This window comes from Somniosus microcephalus, chromosome 29 (assembly GCF_052327205.1).
Source record: "Somniosus microcephalus isolate GS21.2 chromosome 29, FLI_Smic_1.0, whole genome shotgun sequence".
NCBI classification, from domain to species: domain Eukaryota; kingdom Metazoa; phylum Chordata; class Chondrichthyes; order Squaliformes; family Somniosidae; genus Somniosus; species Somniosus microcephalus.
The window spans coordinates 29,936,380-29,963,022 of NC_141015.1; the positions used below are offsets into that span (position 1 = coordinate 29,936,380).

Here is a 26,643-nt window from a genome sequence, read left to right on the forward strand (position 1 = left end):
TACTTTTTGCCCCGTATACGTCCTCAAGACAATGGATGTCTCTCTCAAGGGTATGTGTGAGAATAGCCTCTCGTAGTCTCGTCGATTCATGACGGTTAGAGCTGATCCTGTATCCAATTCCATTTTGACTTGGGACCCTGCTATCGTGAGGGTGACCCAAATGGTTCGGTGATCCTCTTTTGCGATTACGTTGTGAAGTTTGAGACAGCTTAGTCTCTTGTTCCCGGATTCACTATCGCTCATCTGGTCTTCGGAACTACTGTCCGTCATCTTTTGTACTTTCCTGTACAGTTCCTTAGTAGCCTTTTTGTTGTCGTTGGTCTTCTCCCCAGACCTGCAAACTCGTGCAATGTGTCCCATCTTTCCGCATTGCCTGCATATTTTGTCCTTGGACCAGCAGTCATTCTGGTCATGGTTTGTTCTGCCGCAGCGATAACATTTTGCAAATCCCCGTGTCATTTTGTGGGTGCCGTATTCCTGTGGCTTTTGTTGTATTTCCGCAGCTCCCCTTGCTGCTGCTTCGTACGATATTGCCACGCTGAAAGTCTTATCTAGCGTCAGCTCTTTCTCTGAGAGTAACCTCTTCTGGGTTCCTTCACTCAGGAGTCCACAGACAAATTTGTCCCGTAAGGTATCTGCCAGTCCTGCTCCGAACTGGCAGTGCTTTGATAGCTTGCGTAGTTCCGTAAGGTAATCAGCATTGCTCTCATTTTTATGCTGATTTCTCCTGTGGAATTCAAATCTTTCTGCTATCAGCAGCGGTGTAGGATTTAGGTATTCCTGTAGGATAGCAACAATTTCGTTAAAACTCTTCGCCTTCGGTTTGGCTGGAGTAATCAGGTCCCGCAATAGGCCGTACGTTCTTGCGCCCGTTAAATTTAGCAATACCGATGCCTTTTTCTCATCGGCTATTTCGTTTGCCTCGCAATATACCTCGACTCTTTCCACATATGTGGTCCAGTCTTCTATTGCATTATCGAAGGCAGTGATATCGCCAGTTTTTGGCATCTTGAAAATCTAAGATGGCGCCTCCCGCGCTTTGCCTTCGTCCCCGATGGATCAAAATGGCGCCTCCTGCGCTTTCCCGCCGCTGCTGCCAACGCTGTTCTCCGCGGTATTTTTATTTTTCTATCGTGCTTCAATATTTGCTCCGTTAATTGAAGAACCGTTCCCGTCGTGGAGCGGACCCTCTGGGACACTTCCCTCCCTCTTCTTAGGTCCGAACGCTGCCCGGCTGCGAAGCACCAGCCGCGCCCTGTGTGCTCCACCCTCTCTCTCTCTCTTTGCTTCCCGACTCGCTGCCCGGCCCCGTTGCAGAGCCACCCGATCGAGCTCTAGCCCGCCGCAGCCCAGGAAGGATCAGTGCACTACCTGCCACCAGCCCAATTAGCTGGGAAACCACAGACTGGAGACCAAGCCTGGCTCTCGACAGTCTCTCCTGCACTTTTCAATTCGATGATTTGGAGGGCGGTTGCCCACGGTCGACGACCATTTCTCGAGTTACTTGGGATTATTTTTTTTTTTTCTTTCTTCTGGCTTCGACCTTCAATAACGTCATCTGAGGTGCTGCCGAGTTGCAGGTAAGTTCGTTTCTTACTCGTCGCCAGTATTATGTCCGTGTATAATTGAGACACGGACTGCAGGAGTTGATTATAACAAGTCTTTACTGAATGGAGACAACCTGGAAACTGAAACTACAGAAGCCTGCTAGGGCCTTTTATACAGGGGTGGTCACTGCCGGTACTGCAGTCTGAGACCAGTTATTCCCTTAAAGGTACATACACAACACATACGGCTCCTCGAGGCTGCTCCGCCATTCAATAAGATCATGGCTGATCGTCGACCTCAACTCCACTTTCCTGCCCGATTCCCCATCCCTTGATTGATAGAAACATAGAAGATAGGAGCAGGAGTAGGCCATTCGGCCCCTCGAGCCTGCTCCGCCATTCAATGAGATCATGGCTGATCATCCAAATTCAGTACCCTGTCCCTGCCTTCTCCCCATATCCCTTGATCCCTTTAGCCTTAAGAAATATATCTAACTCCTTCTTGAATATATTTAATGAATTGGCCTCAACTGCCTTCTGTGGTAGAGAATTCCACAGGTTCACCACTCTCTGGGTGAAGAAATTCCTCCTCATCTCAGTCCTAAATGGCTTACCCCTTATCCTTAGACTGTGCCCCCTGATGTGATAAAACTCACTACGCACTTGGTTCAAATATAAAGCAAGGCTTCAATCAACTTGTTTCAGAACATGGAGGTCTAGTTGTACTTCACTAGTTCCTGTCTTACAAAATGTCCCTGAGCAAGCTGGGCCCACGCCCGAGTATTTATACTCCTTGGACGGCGCCACCAGCTGGCCGTCCAGTGTTATTTCATGAGTAGTTTCTTCATGATGATGAGATTTATAACAACCCCTGGTTCTGGACTCCCCGTGAGTCCAAAAATCTATCGATCTCTCTCTTGAATATACTCAACGACTGAGCCTCCACAGCCCTCTGGGGTAGAGAATTCCAAAGATTCACCACCCTCTGAGTGAAGAAATTTCTCCTCCTCTCCGTCCTCTGCATAGTTCCCACCATGAACTTCTGTTGACTGAATCCTCAATTAAAGAATGATTTCACTTTTATTAATAATCTTCATGAGCTACTGCAGACTGGGAATCCAAAGCAGAGTTTAAGGCGTCAGCCTTGTGGTGGCACGCTTGCCGTTGAGCCAGAAGGTCATGGGTTCAAGACCCACTCCTGGAGGGGGTGGAATTTTAACCCCCCCAAAACGGGTGGGTTTGGGTCTGGTGGGATGTTAACATTTTTTAAATCTCAAACACGAACCCAACCTGCCTTGAAGCCACCCACTTCTGGTTTTAGTGGTGGCAGGTTGGGAGCGGGCCAGCCAACCAGCCCATAGGAGGCGGCCCCCCTCATTTAAATATTTTAATGAGGCTGCGTGCCTCAGATTTGATCTGGTTTCCGGGTTTAACGCTGGCCGGCCGGGTTTCCCTGGCCACAGGAACCCCGGCAGCTAAAGGGAGGCGAGGACTGCTGCGTGGAAGAGGTAAGTGCTTTTCCAGCACTGCTCGTGGGCCGGAGTGCTTCTCCCTGGTGCCCCCAAGCTAACTTGCTTCCCTCCCCGTGATTGGACACCCTCCTCCGCCCCGGCGAATGGAGCCTTCCCCTGCGATCACCGCGCCCCCTCCATCTCTGCCCCCGATCCCCCGCGATCTCACCCCCACTCTCCAAACCACACTGTACCCACCCCCCTCCCCTCCTCACCCCACTCGCGATCCCTACCCCAAGCAGCAGGAAACCTGTCTGCTCCTGGGCTGCAGCCTCTTTTGCAACGTCCTCCGCCCGACAGGGTGCCCAGCCTGTCAATCAGGCTGGCCTCCGGGCGGGGAACCTGTTGAAAAAACCACGCACGCTGTGGTGTTAAAACTCCATGGCGTTCCCGACCAGAACTCCTCTCCTCCCGCTTGAAAATCCAACCCCAGTAAATATCGGGGCCTTGATCACATAACATAGACTGACACTTCAGTGCAGGACTGAGGGATCGCTGCACTGTCGGAAGGTGCCACCATTTGGATGAAACGTTAAACTGAGGCTCTGTCTGCTCTCTTGGGTAAATGTAAAAGATCCCAGGCAACTTTTGGAAGAAGAGTAGGAGAGTTCTCCCGGCATCCTGGCCAGCATTTATTCCTCAAACAGCACCACCAAAACAGATCATCTGTTCATTTACCCCAGTGCTGTTTGTGGGATCTTGCTGTGCACCAATTGGCTGCTGCGTTCCCTACATTACAAGAGTGAGTACACTTCAAAGTGACCTCATTGGCTGTGAAGAGCTTGGGAACTTCCTGAGATTGTGAAAGACGCTATATAAATGCACGTTCTCTCTTCTGTATAATGCTTCTTTGGTGATGCAAAGCCGCCCTCAGCAATGTAACACCCCATAGATATCAAGATGGGAGAATGCTGCAGTGGATCTTTCAGAACCAGAGATATGGCCAGCTTACCATTTTGCAAAGTGTGCAGGCGCACCTCAACCACAAGGCCCCTTTCCCTCTCCCTCTCCAGGGCTATCCGTTTGTACCAGTGCTGATTATCTTGGGCTCGAGGTTCCCTTGTCACTTCATTACTCGGGATCAGGCATCACTACCAAAAAAACACCCGCACGCTCCTCACCATCACCACATCGGGGATCAAAACAAAAAAGAGTTCTTTATTCCTGAACTCAAACCCTGCCAGAGCTACAAGCTGCTGGGCATCCCACCGAGCTGCAAGGCACCACAAAGGAAAGAACCTATTTAAAAAAACACCCCAAATTCATTGTTAATGTGTGAGGTGTAGGCTCGCACTCCTCACCCACCGTGGCAATGAGATGGGGAAATGCTGACATTTTAGTTGCTGCTTAAAGCAGCAGACCAACTCGAATCCAAAGGCCCAGAGGTTGGGAGCGGGGGGGTCGTGGGGAGGAGAGGGGGGTGGTACACAGGGATCAGTCTCTGCACCTGAATGGTGAGGCCCAAGGAACGCGTGTGAATGATGACTGGGCCACTGCTGGCATTGCGGGCTGTTGGGACTGTCGACCGGGGGTTGGGGGAGGTAGAGAGCCCGTTGATCTAGGGTGGTGGGGGGGGGGGGAAAGAGCATCAATTTGGGAGGTGGGGGTGAGGGGGGTGGGAGCGAGTAGCCAGCACTGGTCCACGTTCTTTAAATCTGGGTTGGGACGAGTACTCCTGCTCCTCCCGGCTCCACATTCAAGTAGGTATACTATCAAAACTTACCTTGTTGGTTGCGGCCTAGACTTCCTGAGTGGAGCCGGCTACCTCGGGAATCCAATCTTTCAGTGGGGGCCTCAAACAGGCATTAGGCCCCAGCTTTGGATACGCAAAGGACCTAACAGCTGTTTCAGGCGTGTGCACTGTGTAACATTTGCATATTGAATTATCATTGGCCCGCAGGCATCTGTAAGGAATACCTATTATAGTCACATGTGATCACATGCTGAGTTGTCATTGGCCTGCAGGCATCTGTAAGGACTACTATTGTTTTGAAGACCCAGGCTAGGGGTCCTAATGCCATGCTTTTCCCCAATGGTACTGCTATGAGTATCACAGACCTAATGCTTAATAAAAGAGTTAAACTGTAATACTCCGTTGTCCTGCAATTTATTATTTTATACAAAGTGTGTAAAACAAGACATGGTGTCAGAATAGGGATTGTAAATGGACATCATTGGAGCTCCCTTGCCTCGAATGGATTGTGAATCTTTGAACTTACCTAGAGAATGGCGCAAGTTCAAGCAACACGTGGAGTTGATGTTCTCGGGTCCGCTGAAAAGCAAAGGGGAGGAAGAAAGATGCAGCTACCTATTCCTGTGGATCGGAGAAAAAGGGAGAGACATTTTTAACACATGGTCTCTCACCGCGGATGAAGCAAAGGTACTGAAAAGTTATTTTGACCGTTTTGAATCATATGTGATGCCCAAGACAAATACGATATTCGCTAGGTACAAGTTTCAGGAGAAAGTACAAGGAGCTAGTGAGTCGTTTGAACAGTTCGTGACTGAGTTAAAACTGCTGGTAAAAGACTGTGAATATGCAGATAAAGATGAGATGGTCAGAGACCGCATCGTGTTTGGAATACATTCAGCTAAAGTGAGAGAGAAACTTTTGAATGTTGGGTCTGGGCTAACACTGGACAAAGCTATGGACATAGCTAGATCGCACGAGATAGCCCAAGCACAGTTGAAAACCATAACTGGCGCCACGAGCAGCTCGCGTGAACAGACAGTGCACGCAGTTAATAGACACACACCAAGGAACACCGCCCAGAGAGCATGTTTCAGAACAGAAAGAAGAGAGTTCTAAAAATGAGCGACACAGACATAAAACACTTCAAAAACTGTGGATATTGTGGAAACAAGGTGCATGGGGAAAAGGAGCACTGCCCTGCCAAAGGAAGGCAATGTGCTAAACGGAACCACTTTGCTAAAGTTTGCAGGACTGTTTTTGGATCAGCAGTACACACAGTGAGTGACAGCCAAATGCCAGATAGAGAGCCAAATGCAGAGGAACTGTTTATTCATTCTGTGTCACAGAAAAAACAGATTTCAGAGACTGAGCAAGCCTTTGTAGATATTGAGATAGGAAAACAGGGCACAGAGCTTAAGTTTAAACTAGACACTGGAGCTCAGGTTAATGTAATTCCTCTGAGTGAGTATCACAGCTTAAAGGATGAGTGTGAGCTACAGCCCACCTCACGCAGACTGACCAGCTATGGGGGTGAGCAGCTCATTGTAAAAGGCACATGCGTGATGAAATGCAAGTACAAAGAAAGTGACATGATGTTGGACTTTTACATTGTTGACACTCGAGCACCTCCAGTGCTAGGTCTAAAGGCATGTTTAGACATGGACCTCGTCAAGCTAGTGCTATCATTGACAGCACCAGTTGAGAAGCAGGCAGTCATGGAGGAGTTTGCTGATGTTTTCAAAGGCATCAGATTATTCCCAGGTGAATGCACTATTCACCTTGACCCAGCAGCAACCCCTGTGGTTTGCCACTGAGAAGGATACCCCTTGCTCTACGTAGTCGCCTGAAGGAGGAGCTACAGAGCATGTAGAATACAGAAATCATCGTCCGGGAAACAGAACCGACAGAGTGGGTCAACGCGTTAGTAGCGGTTGAGAAACCACGTACAGGCAAGCTCAGAGTCTGTCTCGACCCCAGAGATTTGAACAAGGCTATCAAACGCCCTCACTACCCTTCACCAACGCTAGATGACATCACACCCAAGCTAGTGGGAGCACCTTACTTCAGTGTAATGGACGCACGGTCAGGATACTGGACTATCAAGCTCACGGAAGAGTCATCTAAGCTAACAACGCTCAACACACCATTTAGACGCTACCAATTTCTGCGTTTAGCATTTGGTCTTATCTCAGCTCAGGATGAATTCCAGCGGAAGATCGACGAAACCTATGAAGGCCTCGACGGAGTAGTCACAATCGTAGACGACATCCTCATCTATGGCAGGAATAGAGAGGAACATGACAGGAACCTCCGTGTGATGCTACAAAGATCACGGGAGAAAGGTATCCGGCTCAACTCTGAGAAAAGCATAATCGGATCCACCGAGATCAGTTATTTCGGGCATCGCCTCTCAACTGATGGCATTAAGCCGGATCCAGAGAAAATCTCCGCCATCAAGAAGATGGAGCCGCCGAAGAACCGCGCAGAGCTAGATACAGTACTAGGCATGGTTAACTACTTAGCCAAGTTTGCCCCGAGCCTCTCCGAAATCAACGCACCCATGCGTCAGTTGCTCAAACAATCCAATGAGTTCCTGTGGGACAAACAACATGACACAGCATTTCAGAAAATGAAAGACCTAATCACCAGAGAACCAGGACCAGTTCTTGCCTACTTCGACCCCAACAAAGAGCTCAGACTACAAGTGGACGCGTCAAAGTACGGATTAGGCGCAGTATTACTGCAAGAAGGAAAGCCCATCGGCTACGCTTCCAGATCTCTCACAGTGAAGTCAACTATGCTCAAATCGAGAAAGCGCTATATGCAATTCTGTTTGGATGTAAGCATTTCCACCAGTACGTCTATGGCCGACAAGTCATTGTGGAATCCGGCCACAAGCCCCTCGAGTCAATCATGAGGAAACCACTAGCCGCATCCCCACCAAGTCTACAGAAAATGATCCTTCAGCTACAGAAGTACAGCTTCACAATCATTCACCGTCCAGGCAAAGACATTCCTGTTGCAGACACGCTCTCCAGAAAGTCTCTTAGCTACCAGGACAGCAGCCTCGGTGAAGGCATGGATGTGCAGGTGCACATAGTGCACAACAGCTTACCTGTGAGTGACTCAAAACTGAAGGAGATCCGAGCAGGAACAGAGAAAGATGCACAACTCACACTGCTGAGCAAAGTCATACATGAAGGATGGCCTGAGGAAAGGAGGAAATGCCCTACGAGCATATCTGAATTCTGGAACCACAGAGACGAACTGTCACAAATCAACAGAATCGTCTTCAAAGGGGAGAAAATCATCATTCCTACCAGTCTCAGAGAAGAGATGTTGACAAAAACTCATGCTGGACATGTGGGCATGGAAAAATGCAAACAAAGAGCACGTGACATGTTTTGGCCCGGAATGTGCAAACACATTGAGGACATTGTCGGAAAATATTCCATTTGTCTAGAATGCCACCCATCAAATGTCAAAGAGCCCATGATACCTCACCGTATCCCAGACAGGCCCTGGCAGGTCACGGCAACGGATCTGTTCACATGGAACAACGAGGACTACATAGTGAATGTTGATTACTACAGCAGATTTTTTGAACTGGGCAAGCTTCACAGCACCACATCTGCAGCTGTGATCCACAAGCTAAAGGCAGCCTTTGCCAGGCATGGCATTGTAGAGACTTTAGTCTCAGACAATGGCCCCCAATACAAATCAAAAGAGTTCGAGTCGTTTGCCAAGGCATGGGATTTCACACATGTCACATCAAGCCCACATTACCCTCAAAGTAATGGCCTTGCTGAAAAAACTGTCCAGATTGCAAAAACACTCATGGACAAAGGCAAAGCGGATAAAAGAGACCCCTACATCAGTCTCCTTGAGTACGGCAACACTCCGGTTGACAACTTCAAGTCACCAGCACAGCTGTTGATGAGCCGCAGACTTCGCTCAATCCTTCCAAGCACCAACCAGCAGCTGCAGCCAGAGGTCATCAGCTGCAAGCAAGTGCATGCAAAACCTGTACAGAGACAGCAACACCAAAAGAGATACTATGACAGGTCAGCTAGACTATTGCCGCCGCTGCACAATGGAGAATCCGTCAGAATCCAGGAGCATGACTACTGGAAGCCAGCAGTCGTCATCCAGCCAGCTGACACTGAGCGATCGTATCACGTCCGCACCCCAGAAGGACAGGTGTACGACCGCAATCGCAGGCACCTCCTGAACACCAAGGAACAACACCATCATTCCGACAAGAGGATCAGTTCAACAGAGTGTGATAAACAGAGCAATACACAAAACACATCATACTTACCTGAACCTAAACCTGAACCTGAATTGTTGACCGATTCAGGAGCATGCTCAGTTTCATACCACACAAGGTCGGGACGAGAGGTCAAGCCTAGAGTTATCCTTGACTTGTGAACTGTCAAAGGGTGTAGGCGGATCGCTGCCCTAAAAAAAACTGTACATCATTATTGAAACGTTGGGATGTTTTCAGTGCTAGTTAAATGCTGAGTTTACTTATATGTTTATGCTACCGAGAACATTATGTAGAAGAAAGGTTTAAAAGTAATGCATAACATTTTTCTTTTAAAAGGGGATGTAACATTTGCATATTGAATTATCATTGGCCCGCAGGCATCTGTAAGGACTACCTATTATATTCACATGTGATCACATGCTGAGTTGTCATTGGCCTGCAGGCATCTGTAAGGACTACTATTGTTTTGAAGACCCAGGCTAGGGGTCCTAATGCCATGCTTTTCCCCAATGGTACTGCTATGAGTAAGATCACAGACCTAATGCTTAATAAAAGAGTTAAACTGTAATACTCCGTTGTCCTGAAATTTATTATTTTATACAAAGTGTGTAAAACAAGACACACTGCAGGATGGTTTTTTGTGGGAAACGCGGCAGCCAATTTGCACACAGCAAGCTCCCACAAACAGCAATATGATAACCTGTTTATTTTTGTTATGTTGGTTGAAGAATAAATATTGGCCAGGACACCAGGGACAACTCCCCCTGCTCGTCTTCGAAATAGTGTTGAGGGATCTTTTACGTCCACCTGAGAGGGCAGATAGGGCCTCGGTTTAACGTCTCATCCGAAAGACGGCACCTCCGACATGGCAGCGCTCCCTCAGCACTGCACTGGAGTGTCAGCCTAGATTTCTGTGCTCAAGTCCCTGGCGTGGGGTTTGAACCCACAACCGTCTGACTCAGAGGCGAGAGTGCTACCCACTGAGCCACAGCTAATTTTTGCGCTCGAGTCTCTGGAGTGGGGCTTGAGCACAAAAGTCTAGGCTAACTCTCCAGTGCAGTACTGAGGGAGAGCTGCACTGTCAGGAGTGTCATGGGAACATCATCACCTCCACGGCCCCCTACAAGTCACACAGCATCCTGACTTGGAAATATATCGCCATTCCTTCATTGTCGCTGGGTCCTGGAACTCCCTCCCTAACAGCACTGTGGGAGCACCTTCGCCACAGGGACTGCAGCGGTTCGAGAAGGCGGCTCACCACCACCTTCTCAAGGGCAACTAGGAATGGGCAATAAATGCAGGCCTTGCCAGCGACGTCCACATCCCAGGAACGAATATAAAAAAATATATACCTTCTGCTCGGTACATTCTCGCTTGTTCATCCAAGTGGTGATAGTTAATGCTGCGGAATGGAACACTTTCCCATTTCAGGTACCCAGTATCAATATCAAAACTCCCAAGTCCAGTACAGCACAGCCAGCACCCTCTACACTGCACCAGAAACGTGCCTTTGCTGCAAAACTCAGAAGAGCACTCCCTGGTGCACTAGTGTGACATTTTCACTTCCCATCGACCAGCGTCGCTACAGCTACTCGGAGATTGCCAAATTAGTAGCAGCTGTGTGGTGTGGGCCTACATTCAGCACGAGTTGAGCTGAGCCTGTGCATAGGATTCTTGTAGCCAATGGGGAAAGAGGACCTTCATCCTGACTGTCCACTGGGCAGATTCATGCCTCGGACCCAGAACTTAAAAAGATTGTTCACTGACCCAGGGTCTCACCCAGTCCCCACTCTGTAGATTCTAAGGACAAAAAACAGAAAATGTGATTGTAGGCCAGAGAACGGTAAGTGTTGCATATTGAGTGTCAAGTTTCCTCAGGAGTTGACCATTACAAAACAGACAGAAGTCTCAGTTTGTGATTTGAGTTGCAGCAACCAGAGCAGGGCACAGTGGTTTATCTTAACCAGATCCTTCATATACTTACCACAAATACAAGGCGGTGGACAAGTTATTCCTCACTGTGAAAGGAAACCTTGTTGAATCTCTCTACTAGGTACATGGGGATCAATGTGCTCCATTAAGCTGAATGATTGTAAACCTCTCCTGACAGTAGTCACCGTTCCACAACTCCCGGGCCTGTTAATCGCTTTGCAAAGTGACAGATTACTCGCAGTTTCTGGGCACAACAGACAGAACGTTGTGCCTGCACCCGAAAGGAAAAAATAGGCAGGAGGGAGTTAAAAGGCAGCAAAAGAATCTCAAGACCCAGATGAGCTCTACAAGCTCATAAACTTACTGCATGTCATCTGAACTCTCAACACTGTCACGACAGCTCCTGAATCAGATTTATTGACACACGATACATTGTTGATGCACAGTATGCAGCAGTTCTTCATAACTTGCAGCGGTCCCTAAACGCACCGCTAGCTCCTGCCCCCCCCCCACTTATATTTCACAGGGCTACTAAACAGCCTGTAACTCCCTCATACCAACGCCCCATAAAGAGCTGAGGAGTAGGACATCAGCGGCCATTCCAGAACCTGGAGATGGGGGAAGAGGGAGACACAACCCTTGCCACAAAGCTTTGGCCGGGGGGGGGGGGGGGGGGGGAGGGGGCAGGCTTCCTTCACGCCCCCTCGCCAAGTGGTTGTGCCTATGCTTCTACCTATCAATTATCGCAGAGACAGCCAGCTGCTTTACTACAGATCGGATGGTGTAAAACTGCAAATGAACATTACGCAACATGTAGCATCTGTCTAAACGATACAACTTCAAAGGGAGTTACCAAGGTCAACGAAGGCTGATTAGCAGACCAGCACTAAAGCAAATCATTCACAGCTCATCAAGCTCTTTCATTAAAGTCATAATTATACCAGCCTGCAAATGAGGAATACAGAAGAGATTCATTTTAAGTGACCATTTTTGCTGCCATTATTTTAGCAGCGGGTCTGGCCTGAAGTATTTTCATGCTTAGCTGGTGGTGACAAAAGCTGTAATATTTGAACCCTTTCTGCTTGAATAAAATTTCTGTTATCACAGCTTTTCAGTCATTGCTTGATGCGCACAAGGTCAGGCTCTACTTCTCAATTCCTGCACGCCCTACAAATCATGTCTGCCCAATTTTTAGACACCGTATTAAAGCAAATCCGCACGGCCTCCCAGAGGAATGCAGCTGTTAGCTGTACAACAATCAATGAGACTTTGGGTGCATTCACACTTCATCTGCACAAAAAAAAAAGTATTTGGGTTCACACTGAAACTGCAGCTATGGCGTAAGTACTGAACCTGGAGTCGGAGCCCAACCCGATACCTCAACCAAGGTGAGTAAGACTCCCTGGAGGACGCAGGCTCACTTTCGAGTCAGTCTAGGTCTTGGGCCCCAACTTACGCTCCTCCAAGGTTAGCGTCGGTACAAATGCACGCTTAGTGCTAATGTATGAAAAGATTATTCAAGATCCGAACCACCCCAGCACAAATATGAACATTCTTTGACACAGGTCGTCTCATAATAATTAGCATCTGTGAGTTGACGGGGATGAAGAACGTGGAACTTACCCAGCCAGCTTCTGCTCAAATACACGGACACAAAGACAGGAGGGACGGTGAAGAAATCCACCACAGAATTCACTTCCAACCAGAACCACAGTTTATCGTTTGCTGCAATAAACTGGAAGAGAAATGAGGGCATCGTCATTTCAATATCCCCTCTCGCGACAGGGCTCGTTCAGTTTTAGCAGAGATTGTCAAAACATGAAGAAACTTTACATATTGAAGTTATTACAGTGAGACATTTTAATAATATTCAGATCGATATAATGATGGGACGAGGTGCGAATTGCTGGGCCCTTGGGAACAGTGTTGCCAGATGTGAAAATTCTTCAAGGTCTTAGCTGCCTAAACTCGGAGCATGCAACTTCTCAACGCGAGATCTGGAGAACGGAATTCATGCACAGCTGGAACACTTCCCCAGCTGCCTGTTGGAGAGGTGGATGTCGGAACCCTCCTTAGTTTTAGCTGCACGCCGTCAGATACACAGTTTTCTATCACTTCTTTCACACTGAGCATGTTGGGGCAAAAATCAGCAACTGCCCATTCAAGCTTTGGTGCAACATTCAGCCAATGCTGGGAGTTGAACCTGGAGGTCCCAGTCAATGGGCAGTGCATGGTGGTACTGGGCTACCGTCATTCAATTGTGATGGAAGTTTTTTTTTAAAGTAACCCAGCTTTATTTTAACTTGCTGAGCTTGTCAGGCTACAGAACTTATAGACGGTGATTTTGCATTTTGAATTTCCAGCTGCGATCCTTCCCTTAGCAAGGATGAGAATTTTGTGGAAAATCAATGCAATGCCAGGGCAGGAGGCCTGCAGTAAGTTCACAAAACAGTTCCCACCACTGAACTACCCTGTGGCAACTGTGCAAAAGAGTTTTACAGAGAACCTCAACAGACCCCATACAGAACCAGAATATCCTTCTCAAAGAGGGAATTTTCCCCACCCTGAACTCCAGCATAGGAAGCACATGTTTCACTCTGCAACGAGACGGTGTTTCATCCCATACGGAATATATTTACGGGTGCTGTTCATTTTCTATGCTACGCTCTTTTCAATATTATACATTATCTTAAGACAATGGAATATAAAAGTCCCTTCTGCTTCCTGGCACTCTTTTCTAAATTGACTTTCTGTTCCCGAGAATAGGGATTGATTACATTTTTATTAGGCAAGGATATTAAGGGTGTAAGGGTTCGTATTAAGGGTTATGGAACCAAGGCGGGTAGATGGAGTTAAGATACAGATCAGCCATCAGTTATCCCATGGTTGGAATGGCGGAACAGGCTCAAAGGGTTGAATGGCCTACACCTGTTCCTATGTTCCCTGGTGGATACCTTAAGCTAAAGATAGTCTTCACCCATTTTCACACGCAACTGCAAGGGAGGCGGGGAAGGTAAATACACTTCCAGACTTGTGGTAAAATGGCTGTATGCGCTTGTTTCTGATATTAAATTTAACTTTGTAACGGAATAACTCTGAAAAGTCATCCCTTGGGAGCGTCTCCTTGTGGGGTTACAAAGGGAATCTCTTATTAATCAGACTGCTCTTGCATTATTTTAAATGGCAGCCTTGACATTTTCTTTAACGTGACTAACAAACAGGTTGCCACTTTCTGCACGTGGCTTTCTGTCAAGCATTTACTCAACATGGTTTCTGCCTTTCTTTCTTTCAATGCTGAGCAGTCAATAATAAAACTTAAAAAAAAATATTTCAGGTATATATAATCTCTCTGAAATCCTCCTGGTTGTATCTATACGCGTCAGTTTTATATGAAGGCCGGTTATGTGTTAAAAGTGGCTATTTATCACCAATGCACCCACGCATATCTCATGCGTCGCTTGGAGTTTTGATGCACGTTTTGCTGCTAAAACCTCCACACAGCTTCCAAACGAATGGGGCTGCAGACATCTGCACAGCTTCAGCACCAGTACCACTGTGTGTTCAGCCGACAGGATAAATCCGCCAAAGGGCAAGATGCACATGATCAGTTATCCCACGGCTGGAATGAATTAAATCCACCGAGCAGCCTGGCCCACAACCAATGGAACTCATCCGCACCAGGCTGACTCAAACTTCAAGCAGGCCCCTTGACTCCAGCCTGTCCGCAGGCTGTGAAACAAGCGTCTAACCACTGTACTACATGGAATAAAGCACGCGCTTCAATTAGAATGTGACTTTTTTTTGGTAAGCGGAAAACAAAAGGGGACATCAGAATAACATTGTGCCTGCCCTAAAGATAGCAAATGTTAACACGCAAATTCAGCTCAGATCAAACCTGATGACCTGTGTGTGTAGGATTTGTAACAAGATTCACTACACATGCAAATGATGTGCAAGGTCGTCCTTTATTTATGAACTCAATCATATTCAAATTCTGAAAGGAATATGAAGAAAGGAAGGGCTTGATGTCATGGCCTGGACATTACACAGTTCATTTAGAAAAGAAATATGTGACAAGGTATAATTTTGAATTTTAAACTGGGATTTTTTTTTTTAATCCATTCCTAAAATAAAAAATCCCCAAGTAATTATGCATTTGCAATTGAAACCAAAAAGTAAAGCAGAGACGGAACCTCAGATGACCTGATTTCATTAACAGCACAGGTTGTGAGGACCGCAGCACAGAGATCACATTAAAGGAATGTCTCGAAGATTCTAATGCAATGCTGTACAATTTAGAGTGAATCTGATATGAGATACCACAAGAACCTGATGCATGCTCCCGTCCCACTGCCTAAACCCTCTGATGCTGCACTCCTATGTTTCTATAGGGATCACGAGATATGGGGAAAAGGCAGGGACCGGGTACCGAATTTGGATGATCAGCCATGATCGCATTGAATGGCGGAGCAGGCTCGAGGGGCCGAATGGCCTACTCCTGCTCCTATCTTCTATGTTTCTATGTTTCCTCTTTTGGCATATTGGAAGACAAACCCTCAAATGTCCAATGTGCTGGGCTCTTTGGCTCTGCTTGCAGGGGATTCGACTCCCAGGCAGGCTTTGAAACTGATTGAACCTCATTGGGCTTCAAAAGGCCCGGCCGACCCCCTAAATTAAGGCAGGCTGCGGCAGCGAAACGTTCCATCTCAATGGGTTGGGAAAACTATCCCACCGCACTGCTTCTGTCACCCAAATATCGACCGCCACGGATGGCGGCTGTGGAGGAGAGTGTCACCGTAAAATCCCATCCCCCCAGGCTGGGTGGAATGAACGGGGATCCTCCCGAAAGGAAAATGAGGGCCAATCCTGCGGGTTTAGCTCAAACTGAGTCGTACAATCACGCAGCACCAGAAGGAAGCCATTCGGCCCATCGTGCCTGTGCTTTTTGAAAAGAGCTATCCAACTCGCCCCACGCCCCCTGCTCTTTTCCCCACAGCCCTGCAAGTATTTATCCAATTCGAAAAAGCAAGCAGGCACAAAACAACCAGAGAGTCATTCCCAACACTGGGAGACAAGGTTGGAAAGTGATTTGGCAGGAGTGGGTGCGATGTGGAAATTCAGGCACTGCTGCAGTAACAAACCTGTAATGGCTACAGGCTGTAAATCTGTTAAAATGTTACACTGATCTGGAAAGTGGGATTAGGCTAGATAGCTCTTTTTCGGCCAGCGCAGGCATGATGGGCCGAATGGCCTCCTTCTGTGCTGTGAATTTCTATGATACTATCTGTTTGAGATGGTCTGGGTTATCCACCTCTGACACCTTAGCTCTTCATACCCACCCTGAGCACCTTGGAACGGACAGCAGGACAGTCACCATTAGTGTCACTTCCTGTTCATAGCCATGTGCGAGTAGGGACCTTCGAGCCAGCCTTCCCTCCCTCACAGAGCCAGCTGTTAACACAACACCTTCTTGGGAAACACGGGCTACCGACTACCGGGATTCAACTTGAGCCTTGCAAGTCAGGAATCCAATGCCATGATCCTGGAGCAACTGGACCAACGAGTATTTAGTTGTCTTGGAATGTTTTTCTCCCTGATTACTCCTTATATAAAGGGAACCTGCCTCTCACAAGAAAGCTGTGATGTCATGAGAGGCTTCTTAATATTGAAACACAAGCAGATCTCCTGTGGCATTGCTCACACCAAGGTCAGAGGACTGGCTCTAAGGACGGGAACATTATATCCATGTTACACACAGTATATTCTGCTGTTAAGAGGAATCTGTGGGTAAACTGGCCCATCACCTCAAGGCCATAACACCCTAATGATGAACATAATCACAACCTGAGACCAATTGGAGGCTAATTGCTCTTAGATACATCCTGGGGTTAATTAGAAGGTACTTCCAGTTACTGGAGAAGTGTTGCTGAAACAAAGAGGACATGACTCTTTCTAAGGCATGCTACAGAAATGTGCATGTACATATAATATAATGGCTAATTTCCTCAGGCCTTGGTCGGGGTTACTTGGAGGAACTAGTCTGTATTTTAGCTGTCTTTGTTGCAATGGGTCGAAATGGTGGGAAAATCTGGACAACTCCCACCACAGCACCCCCAGTGCTGGGAGGACTGAATAACAGGTGCTACAGCATTACCTATCAGAAGCAGGCGTTACTGTTATACTTCAACTGATATGAGGAAAAAACTTTTTTACGCAGCAAGTGGCGAGGACCTGGAACTCGCTGCCGACGGAAGTGGTGGAAGCGGAGACACTCCATGTTTTCAAGGGGAGACTGGATAGGCACTTGAGGGAAATAAACTTGCAGGGCTACGGGGACAGAGCGGGGGCAATGGGACTGCCTGGATTGCTCTAGAGAGAGCTGGCACGGACTCGATGGGCCGAATGGCCTCCTTCTGTGCCGTTATGACTCTATGATAACTCAGTGTCACAAAATCATGACAACAGGAAATAGGCATGACAAACAGGAAGGCTCAAGAGTTTTACTGATCTATATTATATACATAAATATCCAACTATACACTTCATCGTGTAGAAAGACTGGATGAACCTGACAACTTTGGCAATAAGTTGGAAACAAAATATTCCCTAAACTGCTCTGTTTAAAACTAAATCCTGCCTAGCAATGTACCCTGTAAGCTGTGCTTTGTTCCACGCGGCCTGTTTCTTTTAATGCGCGGTCCCTTTAAATTTCCACACATGCAGAAGGGAGATGGAGTATAAAAGTAGGAAAGTCTTGCTACAACTGTACAGAGCATTGGTGAGACCACACCTGGAGTACTGCATTGAGTTTTAGTTTCCTTATTTAATATTTGCATTGGAGGAAGTGCAGAGAAGGTTCACGAGGTTGATTCCTGAGATGAAGGGGTTGTCTTATGAGGAAAGGTTGAGCAGGTTGAGCCTATGCTCATTGGAGTTTAGAAGAATGAGAGGTGATCTTATTGAAACATGTAAGATTCTGAGGGGGCTTGACAGGGAGGATGTTTCCCCTCCATGGGGGTATCTAGAACTAGGGGGCACAGTTTCAGAATAAGGGGTCGCCCATTTAAGACGGAGATGAGGAGGAATTTCTTCTCTCAGAGGGTCGTGAATCTTTGGAATTCTCTTCCCCAGAGAGCTGTGGAGGCGGAGTTAGTGAATATATTCAAAGCGGAGATTGACAGATATTTGAGCTACAGAGGAGTCAAGGGTTATGGGGAGCGGGCGGGAAAGTGGAGTTGAGGTCGAAGATCAGCCATGATCTTATTGAATGGCGGAGCAGGCTCGAGGGGCCGAATGGCCGACTCCTGCTCCTATTTCTTATGTTCTTATGCGCACGGTATTTACAACATAAAATCCGGTGAGCGGGCCCTTTCGGGTTACTGTGCGGCCGCCCGCACCTTAGCGGGAACATTGCTGCCTGGTCGTCATTCATACGATTACATTCCAAATACAACTTAAGTCTATTAAATTAGTTCTCACCCGCAGTCCAAAGTAGAGTAGGAAGAATACGTTGAATGCCATATCAATCTGCAACGTGAAATCATCGTAGAAATTCTGACAGGATTCTATTGGGCTAGTAAAACACAGGAAAGAAAGATTTATTGCGAATCGAAACAAAACGATACACAGAAAATATAAGCCACAATGAAACATCTTCAGTCCTCATTTACACTCCTAAATAGCAACAGGCTTTATCGCTGTAAATTTCCGTGTAAACTGTTTTAATATTACACATACATGAGGAGAGAGCGTCCGATATTGGGGAATACCAAAAAAATGCATCAGGAATATATGGGATTTGCTGTAAAAGAAGGAACATGCAAAAATAAAGAGAGTACAAAGCAGATATCAATCGGAATTTTGTTGGTCCTTGATTAAACCTTAAAGGACTGAATGTTTAAAACTCATTTTAAAAATGACCAAAATGCACTAAATCTATTTCACAAGCATGGCAAACCCATCAGTTCACTATAGTGCACACTTAATGTGGAGTGCCTCAAAACACCAATATACTAAATCTTTACAGAAATAGTATGTGCAATAGCAGTGCTCTAAGGGTTACTAAATTCATGCAGGATTATTTTTCTCTATATGAGAAGCAGCCAGAGCAAATGCTAAGATATAGAATCTCTTCTTGTGTATCAGTATCAGGCACCAGTATTGACAAAATGTGTATTTTAACACATGCAATTTATACAAAACAAAATGATAATTACAACACCCCCTAAACTTTACTCTCCAGAAACATTTGTTATCTGCCCGCCTGTACACGGGTTACAGGCCAGTAAATCATGTTCGAGGGCTCTTCAAACTAATGCAATGGTTTAAAAAGTATTCAACCCAAGGCTGCGCATGCAAACTGGCACAGTCGTTTGAACGCACGTCCAAGTTGTTGTCGGAACAAAAAAATTAAAGTAATGTTTTAGCTGAACAGAATTCCACCATTCTAAAAATGTTTTGTAATCAAATTCTAAAAATGCGAAATATTTTCAGTCTTTTAGTTGCTTTCTGTGACAGGAGGAAGTTTCGGTGCAAGCATTTCGCTGTAATCGACTTAAGTTATGCCTGTTTTAGGTGCACACAGCAGCTTTATATGGGAAGACATGAATTAAACACCAAAGTTGGGTGTGTTAAGAAATAGAAAATGCTGAAAATACCCAGCAATGCACAGCTCTGACGAAGGACTCAAGCCAAAATATTAACTGATCCTTTCTCCTCCCCAGTGCTGCTCAAGCTGCTTTATATTTCCAACTTCTTCCATTTTTAGTTTAGATTTTCAAAATTAGCAATTTTTTTTCTCCTGAATCCATCTCACTTCCTACTCATAGGGGAGTTTTATAGGTACTGCCGGAACTCCCGTGGCATTGCTCATGCGAATCATACACTGCCGTACAATGGGAGTATTACACCAATAGACCATGGCACATTCATCTACTGCTCAGGTGGATCTGTGTTAAACCTGGCCTGTAAACGGAAAGCCAGTAATTGCTAAAAGTAAATATAGCTTGAGGTCACTCAGAATTTAGTTGTTCTTTGGTCAGGGAGCTTGGCACATTGGAATGTCAGTCAATTTCAGGTTGAGGCTGAGAAGCGCCCAGCGTTTCAAGATCGTTTTGCAACTGTAACAAAGTATGACGCCTGCAACATGTTATCCGTAAGCGCTGAGGTACTTTTAGATATTTTACCAGCAGATCTCCCATGCTATTGCTCATAGCAAGTCAGCTGATAATACAAACATCAGTATTATTCCCTCTAATTGTCAAACTAGCATTCTCCCCAGGCGGAGCAATATCCCTTTAAGCTACCAAAATAGAACTGTTGTCCAATCAGAGTTTAGTTGCTGTTTGGTCATGGAACTGTGCAGATTGCAATGTGCCTGTTGGTCTCAGGCTGCAGTTCAGAAGCACACGGCATGTAAAGATTGCCTTGCACCCATAACAAAGTGTGATAAACTGGAGAGTGACCGCTGCCTCCACTGAAGTTCCGTTTTGGTATATTATCGCCGATAAATGTTTTCGAGACATTGCACTCAATGGTGACGTGTCGGAGGGTGGAGCGGAGCTAAGTAATTCTGCTGAAGAATAGGAGGTCCATGAAGCTGCTTTAGTCTTGGGTAAGACAGGAACAAGAGTGGAAAAGTCACTGAAGTTGTGATTGTTGCATGGGAAGGAATCAAGATGGAGAGAAAGCAAAAATGTTGTAGGCAAGAACTTGGAACTGTAAAATGGACCTGGTTTTAACAATTGTCGAGTGATACATAGAAAATATACATTCTGTTCAGCCAGTTCCATTTATTGTTGAAATTTTCACGATGTCCATCAGTTGAGGGCCTACTGTGTGAGGAGGAAAGGGGAGAGGAGAAGGAGAGGCACGCTACACAAGCTTTGGAGGGAGGGTTTGTTTTTGGAGCTGTGGATTCTGCGTCCAAGAGTTCAGCACGAATGTTGTGAGCCTCCAACAATGTGTAAATAGTGCCATGAGAATAGTTACATCCACAGGCCCTAGTGGCAATATGGAATCGAATAACCTCTGCTCCTAGTGCACAGAGGCTGCCACGGAGCGGAGGAATGATCCGAGTGCGCTCACTAATACTGATCGACCGTTTTAGACAAGCGGATACGTAAAGCTGCAATGTCTCACAGGTTGGAATACGTGGCTTTGAGGTGCAAAATACAATTATTTAAAATCACTAAAACTGATTTTGACATTTTCAAAGCCGGTTCATTTACAACAGAATACTGAGGTTATAGAAATACATACTTGATATAAATGCTGCAGCATAACTAGAACCTCACAAGCTGCTCAGTGCAATCTGTAAACAGCACGTTCTCATATGATCGCGATCTAAACGCAACAACAACTTGTATTTATATAGCACCTTTAACGTAGTAAAACGTCCCAAGGCGCTTCACAGGAGTATTAGAAGATGAAAAAATTTGACACCGAGCCATACAAGGATAAATGAGGGCAGGTGACCAAAAGCTTGGTCGAAGAGGTAGGTTTTAAGGAGCGTCTTAAAGGAGGAAAGAGAGGTAGCGAGGCGGAGAGGTTTAGGCAGGGAATTCCAGAGCTTAGGGCCCAGGCAACAGAAGGCACGGCCACCAAAGGTTGAGCGATTATAATCAGGGATACTCAAGAGGGCAGAATTAGAGGAGTGCAGATATCTCGGGGGGTTGTGGGGCTGAAGAAGATTACAGAGATAGGGAGGGGCGAGGCCATGGAGGGATTTGAAAACAAGGATGAGAATTTTGAAATCGAGGCGCTGCTTAACCGGGAGCCAATGTAGGTCAGCGAGCACAGGGGTGATGGGCGACCGGGACTTGGTGCGAGTTAGGACACAGGCAGCCGAGTTTTGGATGACCTCAAGTTTACGTAGGGTGGAATGCGGGAGGCCAGCCAGGAGTGCGTTGGAATAGTCAAGTCTAGAGGTAACAAAGGCATGGATGAGGGCATAACTAGAAACGCAGCATAACTAGTTTTTGAATAATAGAAAAATTTGCAGCTTCTCTCAGCTCTCCAATTGTATCAGTAACACATCTGCACTGACACTCTGGACGAACAGCTCCCTTAAAATCTCTTTAAAACAAACTGTGCTAAAGATATGTTAAGTCAGTCATGTATTTTTAATTCTGAAAAGTGGGTGTGTTCACTGATGGGGTTCTAAAGGTTCAACGGCACTCCTGAGGACTACAGCAAGAGAGACAGATTTGTGTTCATTTGCTCACAGGAGTCTCTGGACTATTACGGCAGCCTCGAGACTAGACACTGAAAACAGGAGAACAGGTTGCAGCAGAGCACAGAAGATAAATACAATTACGGTTCTTCTGAGCCTGTACTATATGACTGCATCAGCTCAATGAAAACAGCTGGTAGCATAGAGGTAGCAATCAAATCAGTAACTTGGCATCACAGTACATCAGGAAATAACTTTCTGCGTTGTGAAGGTAAAAGCATTAGGAATGGTCCAAAGTACCGAATGTGATTGCCCCTGCGGCCTGTTTCTCAGATGTAATAGGGCAATCTTGAATCCATAAGAAATAGGAGCAGGAGTAGGCCATCTGGCCCTTCAAGCCTGCTCCGCCATTCAATAAGATGATGGCTGATCTTCTACCTCATCTCCACCTTCCCGAACTATCCCCATATCCCTTGATTACCTTAATATTCAAAAATCTATCGATCTGTGTCTTGAATATACTCAACGACTGAGCCTGCATAACCCTCTGGGGTAGAGAATTCCAAAGATTCACCACCCTCTGAGTGAAGGAATTTCTCCGCATCTCAGTCCTAAATGGCCGACCCCTTATTTTGAGACTGTGACCACTGGTTCTAGACTCCCCAGCCAGGGGAAACATCCTCCCTGCATCTACCCTGTCGAGCCTTGTAAGAATTTTGTATGTTTCAATGAGATTACCTATCATTCTTCTAAACTCTAGAGAATATAGGCTTAGTCTACTCAATCTCTCCTCATAGGACAATCCCCCCATCCCAGGAACCAGTCTGGTGAACCTTCGTTGCACTCCCTCTATGGCAAGTATATCCTTCCTTAGGTAAGGAGACCAAAACTGTCCACAATACTCCAGGTGTGGTCTCACCAGGGGCCTATATAATTGCAGTAAGACTTCTTTACTCTTATACTCAAATCCTCATCTCAGTCCTAAATGGCCGACCCAATAATAATTTATTCTTCCCCAATAATAATTTATATTGATATAAGTACATAAGACATGATCTTAAAGTATTTACTGAATGCTTTTATTGCTTCAGTTACATGATTGATAAGACCTAAGCCAAAGCTAAACAAAGATTTACGTTTCTGTGCATTTTTTAGTGATTTTAGATAAAAATGCATGCGGAAAGGGACAAAGTCAGAGTCAGCCATCAACATAGTAAAAAGAACTCAACTCAGAGGGATGTTAATGTAACCACTGTCGAACACGAGGAGGTTTCGGTGCAAGCATTTCACTGTAATTGACTGGAGCTGCAATTTGTTGTGAGGGAGGAGGTGAGAGCTAAAGTTAGGGGCCGACAGTGAAAGAGTTGCATTTTCTTAGAAGTGAAAGGTGAAGTAGGCTCCAAAGAAGCCGTCCAAATTATAAGGGTGTTCAGGTAAACTGAGCAACCAGCAAAAGTAATGCCAAAACGCTGTCACAAAAACCAATTCTAAGAGGCTTAGGGGGAAAAATTTGGTTGGTTAGAGCCTCCCGTTAGCGCCTCTGGGGGGCGTTAACGGGGCGCTAGGAACTTAGCACCCGAGCGCAGCGAGTTTAGCGCCACTCGCAAAATTGACCAGTCGTTTTGTGGTGGCGCTAAACACTACCGCCGCGATCTCCTGCGTCCGCAGATCGTGACATCAGTCGAGCGTGCAACGCCCCGGACCGCATATTGAGTCGCGCCCCCTGCCTTAGCACCTGCCGCTAGGAACGACAGGTAGAGGAGAACGTTGTCAAGTCGGGAAGGGGCTGTGGGAGCGCTATTTAAAGGCGGGCGCTTCTGCCTTTTCTTGTCGGCAGAATCTTTGGTACACGCAGGTTGAGAGGGAGAGACACGTCTGGAAAGATTTAATGCTGTCCTAAGGAGTTTTAGCCCTCAGCAACACTTTTGAGGTTCCTAAGTGCCGACCTTTTTCCCTGGGCCTATCCATTAGTGCTTCCAACACAATTGTTTTTGAGGTCTCTCCAGGCCAAGGTTCAAGGCTGCAATGAGCAGGGTGTGGCTGGCCAGCAAGATGGCCCCTCCCCTTTAAGAACTGGACGGCGCCAGTCTGTCTGGCTTCCATGATAACTGATATCGCCTGAGCTTCGGTAGCGCTCTGAGGTAGCGCCTCGCTCCCTGACGTTTGCACCTTAAGAGAGGTGTGTAGCGTCTGAGTTAGCGCTGAAATCACTTCCAGGAGCGATAGAGGCGAATTTTGCAGTCGGAGGCGATAATTAGCGGCGGGCGCTAAACTTTGCACCTGGCTGAAATTAGCGCCCCAAAATGGGCGATACCCAATTTTTCCCCCTTACTCTAGTGTGCCCCAGTTTGCTAGGTAAGAAATGAAGTTCAAATGCACCAGCCTCTCGTAGTTTACTTGCTACTTACGAGTGCCTGCTCCATATGTGGAACATAGGAACACAGAAACAGGAGTAGGCAAATTCAGCCCCTCGAACCTGTTCTGGTCTTCAATTAGATCATGGCTGATCTGCACCTCAACCCCAGTTGCCTGTTTTGCTCCATATCCCTTGTTACCCTCACCTAACAAAAATCTATTAATCTCAGTCATGAACGTTTCAGTTGACCCAGCATCCACAGCCTTTTGGGAAAGAGAGCTCCAGATTTCTACTACCCTTTGTGTGAAGAAATGCTTCCTGATTTCACTCCTAAAACGGCCTAGCTCTAATTTTAAGATTATGCCTCCATATTCTGGATTTCTCCCACCAGAAGAAATAATTTATTTGTATCTACTCTATGGAATCCCCTTATCATTTTAAATACCTCGAGTGGATCATCCCTCAATCTTCTATAGTCAATGTTCAAAAAAGGGTGTAAAGATAAACCCAGCAACTATAGGCCGGTCAGTTTACCTCGGTAGTGGGGAAGCAATAATCAGGGACAAAATTAACAGTCACTTGGACATTGTGGATTAATTAAGGAAAGCCAGCACGGATTTGTTAAAGGCAAATCGTGTTTAACCAACTTGATAGAGTTTTTTGATGAGGTAACAGAGAGGGTTGATGAGGGCAATGTGGTTGACGTGGTGTACTTGGATTTCCAAAAGGCGTTCGACAAAGTGCCACGTAATAGGCTTGCCAGCAAAGTTGAAGCCCATGGAATAAAAGGGACAGCGGCAGCATGGATATGAAATTGGCTAAGTGACAGGAAACAGAGAGTAGTGCATGAACGGTTGTTTTTTGGACTGGAGGAAGATATACAGTGGGGTTCTCCAGGGGTTGGTTCTAGGACCACTGCTTTTCTTGATATATATTAATGACTTGGACGTGGGTGTACAGGGCACAATTAAAAAATTTGCAGATGACACAAAACTTGGAAGTATAGTGAACAGTGAGGAGGATAGTGATAGACTTCAAGAAGACATAGACAGGCTGGTGGAATGGGCGGACACGTGGCAGATGAAATTTCATGTAGAAAAGTATGAACTGATACATTTTGGTAGAAAAAATGAGGAGAGAAAATATAAACTAAAGGGTACAATCCTAAAGTGGGTGCATGAATAGAGAGACCTGGGGGTATATGTGCACAAATCGTTGAAGGTGACAGGGCAGGTTGAGAAAGTAGTTAAAAAAGCTTACAGGACCCTGCGCTTCATGAGTAGAGGTGTAGAGTACAAAAGTGTGGAAATTATGATGAACCTGTATAAAACACTGCTTCAGCCTCAACTGGAGTATTGTGTCCAATTCTGGGCACCGCACTTTAGGAAGGTTATAAAGGCCTTAGAGAGGGTGCAGAAAAGATTTATGAGAATGATTCCAGGGATGAGGGACTTCAGTTACGTTGATAGACTGGAGAAGCTGGGGTTGTTCTCCTTGGAGCAGAGAAGATTGAGAGGAGATTTGATAGAGGTGTTCAAAATTATGAGGGGTCTAGACAGAGAAGACAGAGAGAGGCTGTTCCCATTGACAGAAGGGTTGAGAACCAGAGGACACAGATTTAAGGTGATTGGCAAAAGAACCAAAGGCGACATAAGAAAAAACTTTTTTTATTCAGCGAGTGGTTAGGATCTGGAATGCAGTGCCTGAAAGGGTGATGGAGGCAAACTCAATCACTGCTTTAAAAAAGGGGAGTTGGATAAGGTGGCAGGGCAACTTGAGAAAGTTGCAGAGAGCCGGCACGGGTTCGATGGGCCAAATGGCCTCTTTTCGTGCTGTAACCATTCTATGAATCTATGAAACTAAGTTTATGCAACCTGTCCTCAGAATGTAACCCTATTAGCCTCAGTATCTTTCTGGTGAGTCGGTGCTGCACCCACTGCAAGGGGTCTTTATATTCGCCTGAAGTCGATTTCCAGAGTGCAATTGCACTCAAAAATGATGGACGATGATGTGGAGATGTTGAACACTGAATCTACTCTCCCCCACTCCCCTCACAGTAAAACCGAGTCAACCACTAACCTGAAATAAAATACGTCTCTAAAAATATCCATCCTTCCATCAGGCAGCCCTTTTACACTTTCCTTGAGAACGTGCAAGTATA

General features: G+C 46.2%; 1 protein-coding gene across 14 annotated transcripts in view; it reads right to left on the reverse strand.

The window, feature by feature from the left end:
• Positions 1-26,643, reverse strand: part of kcnma1a (potassium large conductance calcium-activated channel, subfamily M, alpha member 1a) — a 1,094,159-nt gene that overhangs the window by 450,355 nt on the left and 617,161 nt on the right. For all 14 annotated transcript variants that reach the window (XM_085970505.1, XM_085970490.1, XM_085970491.1 and 11 more), the window contains exons 4-5: positions 18,433-18,526; positions 12,577-12,688 (exon numbers count right to left, since the gene is read on the reverse strand). In XM_085970505.1, coding sequence (XP_085826631.1) covers positions 12,577-12,688; positions 18,433-18,526 — 206 coding nt within the window. The remainder of the gene's footprint in view (positions 1-12,576; positions 12,689-18,432; positions 18,527-26,643) is intronic.